Here is a 12896-nt window from a genome sequence, read left to right as displayed (position 1 = left end):
TCTAGGTCAGAAGAATGCTCAGTAACATCAGTCTGAGGGTGCAGGACATTCCTCAGGGCTGAATCTGAAAGTAAATGTTGTTGAACTGACTTTGCTCTGGTAGCAGCCATACTGTACAATTCATAAAGTTCATGGGTGAGGGATCTCTGTTTACACTGAGCAGCAAAGAGGTTGTGAGTTTTTGTTATTCACAAGCATTTAGAGTTGAAGTTCAGAAGTTTACAATTATTCCGAGTTCTTCAAAAAATTATATACAATGGAGCAATACCTCTCAGTACTCAGGATTTTGTTGATCTGTTTGTTCCAAAGAGTTTCCTCCAGCCTCTATCACAGCCTACTTAGGTCAAGATTCTAACAAACTTAAATGAAAGAGTATTCTCAGTACTATGAGCACTGCTTTAGATTGTGTAGTAATATCTGTTTGTTAACTGATGTTCTCATTCTCTTGGAAATGTGTGTTTGATTGTAGACTGGAGGAGGTCAGCCACTGAGCCCTTCTTCGCAACCACCACAAGAACTCAGTCCTTCTCAGATACAGGGCGGAACATCAACACAAAACCCAGTGTTACAGCAACAACCAACAGCTTCTGTACAGCATACATACCTTCCTAGCACCTGGGGATCCTTTCGCAACTACTGTAAGTGGCTGTCATAATTCAAGACCCAACCATGAACCATCTTGTCACGAGTCTGTACACATCTTCCTCTCCTTTCCTATATATATAAAACCAACACACTAGCTGTATAATCTAGTAAATGAAAATATAATTTCTTCTATCCAAAAATTGTCTGTACAGAGCACTTAGTCAGCCAGAATTTCTCAGTTAGAACCAATTGTTCAAGTCTCTCAAATGCTGATAGACATTTTCGGAACTGTAATGACAGTAGGCTAGGCAGAGTCAATTTAACTGAATTGGATTTGAGATCTGTGAAATAACTCCACAGAAGCCAGTATCCCATCACCAAGTCACTCTTTATTTACATGTGGAAAGGTCTTGACACTGATCCAGCCCCCTCAGAGCGACACTCCTGTTTTTGACTGTCAGCCAGGGCTCCCTGTTTGGACCAGATTAACAGCCCCATCAGGGAACTCCTATTCAATGAGATCCATCTGGCTACATTATAGTCACTACAAGCTGTTGTCGGTGGCTCTGTCTTTATGCTTGCTAACGTGAGAAATATTGAGGAGGATCCTTCCCTGTGGATATCCTGTAGAAATTATTTAATTTCTCTTCCTGAGGGCATTGGTGCAAATGGATAGCTGCTCTCTAACACATCAGCATTTATTTGGTTCTCTATTCATCTTTAGAAATCTCAAAGGCCTTTCCTACCACCGCCATTTGTAGACTTATCTGTTCATCATCTTTTATTGCATTGAGCAAAGAATGCTGGCCGAGACAGCTAGGAAACTTGCTGCTCTTTGAGTAGTGTTTTGTGATCATTTGGAATTGTTACGATCCTGGTCTTGCCACCAAATTTGTGTTGCAATCTGTTTAGGGACCAGTAACATTTTTAAAAAGTAGACAAAGTGTGAGATCCACAGGGACTTTCTTGTCATAGAGTAATACATCATGGAAACGGACCCTTTGGTCCAATTCATTTATGCCGACCAAATTTCTCAAACTAAACTTTTGTCTGCATTTGCCTGTGTTTAGTTCATATCCCTCTAAACCTTTCCTATTCATGCACCTGTCCAAATGTCTTTTTAAATGTTGTAACTGTACCTGCATTGACCACTTCCACTAGCAGTTCATTCAACGTATGAATCACCCGCTGAATGGAAAAAATTGACCCTCAGGTCCCTTTTAAATATTTCTCCTCTCACCTTAAAACTATGCCTCCTAGATTTGAACTCCCCTACCATTGGGAAAAGACCTTTGCTATTCACCTTTATCTATGCCCCTCATGATTTTATAAACCTGTATAAGATTATAAGTCACCCCTCAATCTCCTACACTCCAGCGAAAACAGTCTACAGCCTGACAACCAGAAGTATGTACAGTACTCCAAAGGTGGCCTCACCAACATCCTATACAACCGCAACATAATGCCCAGCTCCTATACTCGAAGATATGAGCAATGAAGGCAAGTGTGCTAAGCGCCTTCTTTACCATGCTGACTACCTATGATGCAAATTTCAAAGATCTATGCACCTGAACCCTTATGACTCTGTTCAACAACACTTCCCAGGGCCCTACCATTAACTGTACAAGTCCTGTCCTTGTTCGTTTTACCATAATGCAACACCTCACATTTATCCAAATTAAACGCCATCTGTCCCTCCCTGGCCCATTGGCCCAATTGATCAAGATCTCTTTGTAATCCTAGATGATCTTCTTCACTGTCCACAATACCATCGGTTTGGTGTGTAACAAGTCACCACAGTTAAGCATAGTTTCTTCACTGGTCCAGTAAGGGCACCAGGTAGAAGGGGAGAATATTTTCAGAGGGAAACAGCCAATGCAGGTGCGAGCTATGGCTGGGAGAATTACTGCTGCGTACCATCAGGGCAATATAGAATCATAGAAAGGTCACAACACAGAAGGGGGTCATTCAGCCCATTGTGTCTTAATTGCTATAGTGACAACTGGAAATCAGTTTTAACGCTACAATTTGACAAGTTTTAAGGACTATCTTACAACAAGGGTCCAATTTATGTCTCGTCTCAACCCAACCCACTATGGACAATAGCTGGCACCATCTGGGGTCAAGGCTTAGGAAAGAGTTCTGCAGGAAGACTATTTCACAAGTCAAGAAATCTAAAGTAAATTATTCTGGTGGGCCTCGTCTGCCTCTTAAGAGAATGGAGATCTCAACCTATCATAGCCTTTATGACTCAGATTGACTTTTCAGGTTTCGATGTGACAAGGATCTTTTCATTATTGATTTTGTCCATTTGGCTAAGGTTCAAAGTCAACATTTACACATGGTTTTATCAGAACAACCCCTGCAGGTTGTCAGTGAATCTTTCTGTCTTGTCACACGTTTACCATGCCCAGAGACTGGCTAATACCAACCTTTTCTTTGTGGTGGCCAAGAAACTAACCTGTAGTCAGTGTGACCAAAGCATGCTGATCTAGGCTGAGGCGCTATGTATCCTGCACTTGAATAACTGCACACAGCTTCACAGAGTGCGCGTGAATTAGCCTAGCCCTAAGGAAATCTATTGTGGGGACCTCTGTGTGATGAGGATCAGTGACCTGGAGTGGGGAAGAGTGGTCAGTGACCTGGAGTCCTTAGAGAATAAAGACGCAAGATTTTACATTTTTGAGTAAATAATAATAAACTTTACCATGCAACATTAGCAAATTAATACAATCCGCAAGGAAGTACAGTTTATTTCTAACACACATAATTAACATGTAATAAATATGCGTAGTAGCTTGTGACTGAATACCACGCAGTGCTCATCAAATAGCAGATGTGATCATGACAGATCCCACTGATTTCTCAGTGGTTCCTTCTGGACATTAATGACCAATTGGGTTATTGAATATCATTAAACCTCACGGGGATGACAGTTCTTCACTTTTGACGATCTCACCTTGAAGCTCCCTCTTGAGTTGCTCAGTCTTTGACTGCCTCAACAATTGCTCCTGTTCTGTGTAATCACTCAGCTGAGTTTCCCTGAACTCCAAAATTTCACTCCGGTAGTCATTACTTATTCCAAAAACATAACTCTCTCTTCTCCAAAAACTAGCCTCACCAAGCCAGTCCTTCCCCTGGGTTTTTTTCCAAGCTCCTTTACAGAGCCCATGACCTTTCCATTTTCTCAGTTCCCCAGTATTTCTTCTGCGTCCTGACTCCAACACTTAGCTGCCTACTAATTCTTAGACCCTTTCCTAATTTCTAATGGCACAGAGCCATCCAACTGCCCTTGAGTTGCCACTGAGACCCCTAAACAGAATCTGTGTACTTTTGCTATCTTCCCAGAAGCACAGCTGATTACAGTACTCCCAGCTCAGAATCTGTTTCTGTTCCTGTCTCATTTCCTCACTATTGTGTGTAACATTGAACTCCTCTTCAGTGACCCCTGAGTGACCTGTCAAAAAATGCAACAAGTCCCTATCGCTGGGCAGAAACGAATATTACTAACATTTGGAAACTGTTAACGTAAGAACCCTAAGAGTATCTTGAGTGAACCTCAAGGTTACCTTTGTCAGAATGCGGAAAAAGTATTTCATAATAGAAAACATGAACTTAAAGAGGCCATTCAGTCCTTTGAACATATTCTGTCATTGAGTAGATCCATACCAGCCAGATTCACAGAATTGTTATGGTGCAGAGGAGCCCATTATGTATGAACATTTTAATTTGGTGCCAGTTTCCTACCTTTTCCTTGTAGCCCTCCACGTTGTTTCTATTGAATGAGCATCCAGTTCCCTCTTGAATGCCTCAATTGAACCTGTCTCATCACATTTCCAGGCAGTGCATTCGGACCTGAACCACTCACTGTATGAAAAAGTTTTTTTGTCACTTTGGAAAATACTTGAAATCTGTGCAATCTGTTTCTCAATCCTTTTATGAACAGGAACAGTCTCTCTGTAATAACTCTGTCCAGACCTCTCGTGATGTTTAAAACCACCGCTTAACCTTCTCTTCTCCAAGGAAAACAGCCCCAACTTCTCCAATCTATTCTCATGACTGAGTGTCTCATCCCTGGAACCATTCTTGTAAACCTCGTCTCTCCAATGCCTTCACATCTTCGCTAAAATGTGCTTTTGCACCCTATTTCATGGTACTCTTGGTAACAAAAATCTACCAGTTTCCTTTGTAAAATGTTTCATTAATTGCAGCCTCAACAGCCTTCTTGGAGACATTTTGCTGAAGTCTGACTGTTGAAATGCTTCTTGACTTTATCCCAAATTCATTAGTGTTAATTATTCTAGACTAAGCCACAGAGGAAATTATTTCTTTCTAACCAATCATTTTAAGCAGTTCAAATAGTTGTGGCACCAAAACAGATTGTTCTTGAACACCCTACTCCTGTGTATATTCATTATCCCTGCTCTCTGTCTCCTGTCTCCTCACCAGTTTTTCATTCATGTCACCAACCTGTACCATCAGAATGAGTTATTCCTTCAATATCTCAGCCAAAAAAAAATGCTTGGAAAAGTGCAACAGTTCCTCACTACTCTGTGAAGTGCTAATCTAGATCAGATACAAAGGTTTTACATTAGCATGTGTACTCGCAGGTCAAGTGAAGGGCTGTTGTGGCACAGCGGTAATGTCCCTATTTCTGAGTCATAGAAAAGAAACAAAGCTGGTAATAGTAGAATGAAAACCAGTAAGCAAAATGAGAAGTTGCTTAAAGTATGGAAAAATGTTATAAAAGTCAGATCAAAGACATACCATCTGAATGCACAGAGCATTCACGACAAAGTCGGTGAAGTGACTGCACAAATAAACATGGTCTATCCTAATGCCATCATGGAGTCGTGGCTTCAGCGTGACATAGGTTAGGAAATGAACATTCAAGAGTATTCAATATAGGATGGATAGGCAAAAAGGAAAGGGAGATTGGGTAGCACTCTTCATAAAGGATGAAATAAGCATGTTAGTGAGAGAGGATATTTAATCAGAAGATCAGGAAGTAGAATTAGCTTGGCTGGGTGGACTACAGAATCGGCAAAGGCAACAAAGATTTATGGGAGTTATTTATATGCAAAACAGGAAAAGGAGCGTGGTATTGTTAAAGGATGAGGTTGGCATATTATTGAGAGAGAATCTTGGATCAGAAGATCAGAATGTAGAATTAGTTTTGGTGGAACAAAAAAACAAGTGTCGCAAAGATTGGTGAAAGTTGTTTACAGACCATGAAACAGAAATGAAAATGTAGGGTGAGGTATTAGTCATGAAATTAGAGTGATTGCAACATTGGGAAACAGTAATTGTGAGGGACTTCAATCTTGGTTAGCTTAATGAGCATTAATGCTGTTGATTACAAATTGCTGGAATGTATATCAGGCTCGACTTTTGTTGCCATTCCAGCTGCCTCCCTACTAGTATGATATTGGCATATTGGGAATATGATGGGAATGTAGTGTCTTAGAGTATGATCTCAATTAGCAATCCCAAGCATTGAAGCTATTAGTGTGGGGACTGCTGCACTTGCTCTCCTCCAAACAGGAAATGGAAGAATGATTGTTCTGGTCACAGCAACTAAATATGATCCAGATTTTCTTTTTTTAAAAAAACCCAAATGTACAGTTTTTGTTTCATGCCTTCAGAAATCCTAGCGTGAAACCAGCTGTTTCAAATGTGACTCCATTTGTGGTCAGTGAGTGGCTAAATCATAGAATCACCAAATAGTTTCAGCACATCATCTCTATGCTGCCTTTCTGCAAGAGGTGATCAGCTAATCTCACTTCACTGCCCTTTTGCTGTCAGTTACAAAATGTTCATCTTTAAATATTGAAAGTCAAAATTGAATCTTTCCAGGCAGAGCATTCTGGATCGTCACCATTTTGCACAAAAATATTGTCATTTTGTCACATTTGGTTCTTTGCCATTCATCAAATTTGGGAGTATTTTTAAAGTAAATGACCATGTGAGAAAAAGAAAATTTTCAATGGAAACAAATGAAAAACTAATTGTAAAGTGCATATACAATCTGGATGTGAGCTGTACTAAAAAATAGAGGGCAAGATTTACTCCATATTTAAGCCCTTGCTGTACCTGTCCTGTATTTGTTTGATGGTACAGTATAAATGCATAGGACCCAACACCGAGTTTGATAACTTCACAGCCTGATTCCGTCTTCCATGTTTTTACCCACTCCCACGTTTTTACCCACTCCCACACCCAGTCCTGTTATGGAATGGGTTGCTTTTAGCATAGTCACCCGTTTTCACCACTTCCTTAGTCACATTATCACATTATATGGGATGCATTCAGCACAGCCATCCCATCTTCTCCTACTGTTAGCTCTTACTATCACTTTTTCAGCTTTTTTACTGTCCTGGCCTACTGTCCATAATCACCTTGTTTACCAACCCTTTTATATGTCTCTCTCGGCTCCATCTCCACTTAACTGCTCACTTATCCTTCCCCACCCCCTTCAATAATTGCAACTTTTTCCTAGTTAACAGTTGAACAGTTCTAATGAAGAGTCCCTCGACTTGAAACGTTAACATTGCTTTCTTTCCACAGCTGCTGCCAGACTACTGAGCTTCTCCAGAAATTTCTGTTTTTGCTTAAAACCTACCTCTCAACCATCTTTCCAAACATTCCTTTATGTGGCCCAACATCAAATTTTGTTGGTAATACTTATGGGAAACACCTTGATGTTTTACTGAATTAAAGGTGCAATATAAATGCAAATCATTTTTAAAGTTATTATTGACTGTCTTCCCATCTGGCCTCTGTAATTGTAACCGACGGTTGTTTCAATCTGTGGTTAAAGAATTTCTCTTTAAACAAATTTTCTCGGTTGCAGCCTCTGAGATTCAGATGATGACCATTCCTCAGACCCAGTATGTTATTGCAGAAGCTCCTGTAGCTACAGTAAACAGTGGCCAGGTGAAAGCTGTGACACAGGTAAGTTTATTTGGTTGAGGATGATATCTTCAAAATGTTACAGACTGTGATGTTGAGGTGCATGCTTCTCCTTCAGAGTTGTAAGTGGGATATTCTCTTTTTGATAAAAACCAAGTAAATCGGGAACAAAAACAGAAGTTGCTGGAAAAGCTCGGCAGGTCTGGCAACATCTGTGAAGAAAAATAAGGGCTAACGTTCCAGGTTCAGTGACTCTTCCTCAGAACTGTTCTGAGGAAGTGTCCCGAAACGTTAACTCTGATTTTTCTTAACAGATGCTGCCAGACTTGCTGAGCTTTTCCAGCAACTTCTGTTTTTATTCTCTTTTTGGTGATTGTAAACTAAATTGCCAAAGATGCAATGCTCAGTGGGAATGTAAGCTGTGAGGAGGACTCAGAGGCTGTAAAGAGATATAGACAAGTTCAGAGAGTGGAAAGCAAGGTGGTAGATGCAGTAAAATGTGGGTAAGTTTGAAGCTATTCACTTTGATTGTCAAAAAAGACACATTGAATGTTTTTAAGAGATGTGAATCTTGTAAATGTTAATGTTCAAAGAGACATGAATGTGCTCATGCATGGAGCTCATACAGAGAGCATTCAGGTGCATGCAGCAATTATGAAAGCAAATGGCATGTTGGTTTTACTTGCAAAGAAATCAGAGAACAAAAAAAAATTCTTGCTACAACTGTACAGCGCATTGGTGAGACCATACCTGGAATACTGTGTGCAATTTTGGTCTCCGTAATTAAGGAATGATATTTTTACATTACAGGCAGTCTGCAAAGGTTCACTGGATTGATTCCTGGGATGAGGAGTTTATCCAATGATGAGAGACTAAGTAAATTGGGTCAATATTCTCTAGAGTCTAGAATAATTGAGAGGTGATCTCATTGAAATTTTCATGACTCTGAAGGGACTTCACAGGGTTTGTTTGGCTGGGGAATCTAGAACATGAAGGCACAGTCTTGGGGAAAGGGATCAATCATTTAGGACTGAGATGAGAGACATTTCTGCACTGTAGAGGGTGGTGAATGTTTGAAATCCATTGTTCGAGACTGGGAGAGACCGATTTACTGATTTCTTGGAGAATAAAAGGATACAGAGAGTAGATGAAAAAGTGGAGTTGAATCAGATCAGACACGAGATCATATAATCTATTTATTTTTCTCTTATTTTTTTACAGTTTCTGAGAGGTTTCTGTTAATGTTTCTGTTATAACACAGAAGGGAACTCATTGAATCTGTATGAACTTGTTGATGACACTGTCCATTAATCCCACTGCCCTTTCTCCCGAAAGCAATCTTTTATCTCTAAATGTTTAGTATTGCTGATTTCAGTGTAGTTGGAATTTAATCCTGTTGTCTTTTTGCTAGCGTATTATAAGCCGTAAGAACTTTACAATATTCTCTTAAATCCGACCAGTTCACTTTAAAACTGCAATTACTCATTAATGGTTCAGAAACAACTCCTCTATGATTCCTATGAAATCTCTCCACCTTCTCTATTAAGAGGTGAGAAATCCATGCTTACCCAACTTTGTCATGTAACTGAGATCTTTCAATCCTGGTGCCATTTTAGTCAATTTCTGGGCCGTCTTCATGATTTTGACATGATTCCTGCAGTGGGTGCCCAGAGTGGTGCTCTAAGCAAGGGCCTAACTAATGTCTTATTAAGATTCGATGCAACGTACTTGCTTTTTGTAATGTGTGCCTCTGTCATTGAAATCCAAGGTCCCTCTTTTTGAACAATCTTCGCAATTGGTGCCTGTTCCCAGATGGTAAACATCATGATGCTGGACACTCTCACATGTAAGCCTCTCCCAGTTGCTTTCCAGCAGCAATGGTATGAAACAGGAATACTGGCTGATTTTTCCCAACAACTCCATCCTCAACCCAGGGGAACTGAAGCAAGTTGTTGTGCCCCAATCATTGACCTCAGCAAAACTGGGGAGTCGATGGCCTAGTGGTATTATCACTGGACTGTTAATCCAGAGATCGGGATAACATTCTGGGGACGCAGATTTGAATCCTGCCACAGGAGATGGTGGGATTTGAATTCAGTAAATATCTGGATTTAAGAATCGAATGACTACTATAAATCCATTGCCAATTGTCGGAAAAACCCATCTGGTCCTTTTGGGAAGGAAACAGCCATCCTTACCTGGTCTGGCCTACGTGTGACTCCAGACCCACAGCAATGTGGTTGACTCTCAACTGCCCGCTGGGCAATTAGGGATGGGCAATAAATGCTGCCTGGTCAGCGATGCCCTCATCCTTTTAATGAATAAAAAAAAGGAAATTGGCACCAACTGCAGGTAGACTGTTGGATCCTTCAAATTCATGCTGTGTAGCCCAAACAACATAAGCTCCTGCCCTGAGCTGTTATCTGTTCTCATGTTTCTCATGTTTACAAATCTAAGATACAAAATAGAGAGATAAAGAAAATAAAGTTTTGGAAAAGCAAATCAGGGCAGGACTTATACACTTAATGGTAAGGTTCAAGGAAGTGTTGCTCAACAAAGAGACCTTGGAATGCAGGTTCATAGTTTCTTGAAAGTGGAGTCACAGGTAGATAGGACAGTGAAGAAGGCGTTTGGTATGCTTGCCATTTTTGGTCAGTGCATTGAGTATAGGAGTTGGGATGTCATGTTGTGGCTGTACAGGACATTAGTTAGGTCACTATTGGAATACTGTGTGCAGTTCTGGTCTCCCTGCTATAGGAAAGATATTGTGAAACTTGAAAGAGTTCAGAAAGGATTTATGAGGATGTTGCCAGGGTTGGAGGGTTTGAGCTATGAGGAGAGGCTGAATAGGCTGGGGCTATTTTCCCTGGAGTGTCAGAGGCTGAGGGTTGCCCTTTTAGAGGTTTATAACATCATGAGGGTATTGGATAGGGTAAATAGACAATGTCTGTACCCTGGGTTGGGGAAGTCCAAAACTAGAGGGCATAGGTTTAAGGTGAGAGGGGAAAGATTTAAAAGGGATCTAAGGGGCAACTTTTTCACACAGAGGGTGTTGTGTGAATGGAATGAGCTGCCAGAGGACGTGGTGGAGGTTGGTACAATTACAGCATTGAAAAGGCATCTGGATGGGTACATGAATAGCAAGGGTATAGAGGGATATGGGCCAAATGCTGGCACTTGAGACTAGATTTATTTAGGATATCTGGTCAGCATAGACAAGTTGGACTAAAGGGGTGTCTGATTCTATGTATACCTTTGTGACTCTCTGACCTTACAGTTATTCATTGTATAGGTTAGAAAAATAAGAACTAAAGTTAAAAAGATAAACGTTACAGTTTTTTATAAAGACCCTGCAGTAGATCAATTCAGCGGTCTTTCACATGTGGTCTGACCAGGCTTGCAAACTACTGACCGCCCTCACTGGTTCCCAGCCCAACAACCATGCTGGCTGTCCTGCTCCATTTGGGCCTACAGCCCGCTGGCCATCCCTGCTCCCCTTGGGGTACAGCGGCCGTCTCCGCTCCGCTCCACTCGGGATCAGATTCCAAAGTGATCATTCATGTACTTTTTAAAGGTTGTGAAATTTCCCTCCTTCGGCAGTGCATTTCAGATTCCCATCACCCTCTGGGTGAAAACTATTTTCCTGAAATTCCCTTTAAACCTCCTGCATTTCACTGTAAAATTATGCTCCCTTAGCATTGACCCCATTACTAAGGGGAGCAGCTGCTTTCTATTCATCCTGTCCATGCCCCTCAAAATCTTAATATGCCTCTTTCAGGTCCCCTTTCAGCCTTCTCTCTTTCAAAGAAAACAACCTAAGCTTATCCAGCCTCTGTTCATAGCTGAAATGCTCGATGTGAGGCAACGTTCTGGTGAATCTCCTTTGTGCCCCTCAGTGCAATCATATCCTTCCTATAGTGCAGTGACCAGAACTGCGCACTACTCCAGCTGTGTCCTAACCAAAGTTCTGCACAGCTCCAACATGACCTCCCTGTTCTCATAATCTGTGTCTCAGCTGATAAAGCCAAGCATCCTCATTGCCTTCTTAACTACCCGATTAATTTGTTCTGTCACCATTCAGGGATATGTGGACAAGATGCCTCTGTTTCTCTGAATGTCCTGCCATTCATTGAGTACATCCTTGTCACGCCCCTTCTTTCTAGTGCATCATCTCACATTTATTGGTGTTAAATTCCATCTGCTCTGATCTGCTCATCAGACTAATCCATTTATACCCTCCTGTAACCTGACACCTTCTCACTGTCAACTACCCAGCCAATCTTTGTGTCATCCACAGCATTATTTCTCATCTCTATCTCTCTCTCTCTCTCTCTCTGTCTCTCCACCACCCTCGTCTCTCTCTTTTTCTGTCTCTCTCTCTCTAACCCCCCACATCGTCATCTGCGTCATTTATGAATATCACAAACAATAAGGGAACCAGCACTGATCCCTGTATAATACCACTGCACACCAGGCTCCAGTCACACAAACAGCCTTCTACCACCTGTCTCCTGTTGCTAACCCAATTTTGCCAAATTACCCTGGATCCTGTTAGCTTTTACCTTCTTTATCAGTTTCTCACATGGGAGCTTGCCAAAGACATTGCTGAAATGTGTGTAAACGACATCAACTGCCCTACTCTCATCCAAACACTTGGTCACCTCTTTTGCTAGGCATGATTGGTGGGCGGCACGGTGGCTCAGTGGTTAGCACTACTGCCTCACAGCACCAGAGACCCGGGTTCGATTCCAGCCTGAGGCGACTGTCTGTGTGGAGTTTGCACATTCTCTCTGTGTCTGTGTGGGTTTCCTCTGGGTGTTCCGGTTTCCTCCCACAGTCCAAAGATGTGCAGGCTAGGTGGATTGGTAATACTAATGTGGGGTTATAGGTGGATGGGTCTGAGTGGGATATTCTGAGGGTCGGTGTGGACTTGTTGGGCCGAAGGACCTGTTTTCACCTTGTAGAGATTCTATGATGATGAAATCCATTGCACACTATCACTGATCAAATCTTGCCTTTCTAAATGGAGATTAATTTTCCCCTTGACTATTTCTCAATTAGTGCTTCTACCACTGATGTTAGACTCACTGGACTATAGTTCCCTTGGCCTACTTCTACCACCAGGTGAAGTGGAACCAAAGCTGTCTTCCATTCTTCTGGCATCTCTCCTGTGGCCAGAGATGACTTAGAAATTTGGATTGGGCCTCTGTAATTTTCTCCCTCATCTCCCAAGCAACCTGGGGTATAACTGATAAAAACCAAAAGATGTGTGGATGCTGTAAATCAGGAACAAAAACAAAGTTGCTGGAAAAGCTCAGCAGGTCTGGCAGCATCTGTGAAGGAGAAAACAGAGTTAACGTTTCGGGTCCGGTGACCCTTCCTCAGAACTGGACCCGAAA

The 12896-nt window shown here is 41.5% G+C and overlaps 1 protein-coding gene across 1 annotated transcript in view; it reads left to right on the top strand.

Annotated features, from left to right (window-relative positions):
• Window positions 1-12896, top strand: part of LOC109927169 (PR domain containing 10) — a 149787-nt gene that overhangs the window by 133598 nt on the left and 3293 nt on the right. The window contains exons 16-17 of the mRNA XM_048615381.1: window positions 470-638; window positions 7439-7539. Coding sequence (XP_048471338.1) covers window positions 470-638; window positions 7439-7539 — 270 coding nt within the window. The remainder of the gene's footprint in view (window positions 1-469; window positions 639-7438; window positions 7540-12896) is intronic.

The sequence above is a fragment of the Rhincodon typus genome, chromosome 32 (genome assembly GCF_021869965.1).
Source record: "Rhincodon typus isolate 14 chromosome 32, sRhiTyp1.1, whole genome shotgun sequence".
NCBI classification, from domain to species: Eukaryota; Metazoa; Chordata; class Chondrichthyes; order Orectolobiformes; family Rhincodontidae; genus Rhincodon; species Rhincodon typus.
Note: the sequence above shows the minus strand (reverse complement) of the source record. Positions and strands in the feature narration are given on the sequence as shown.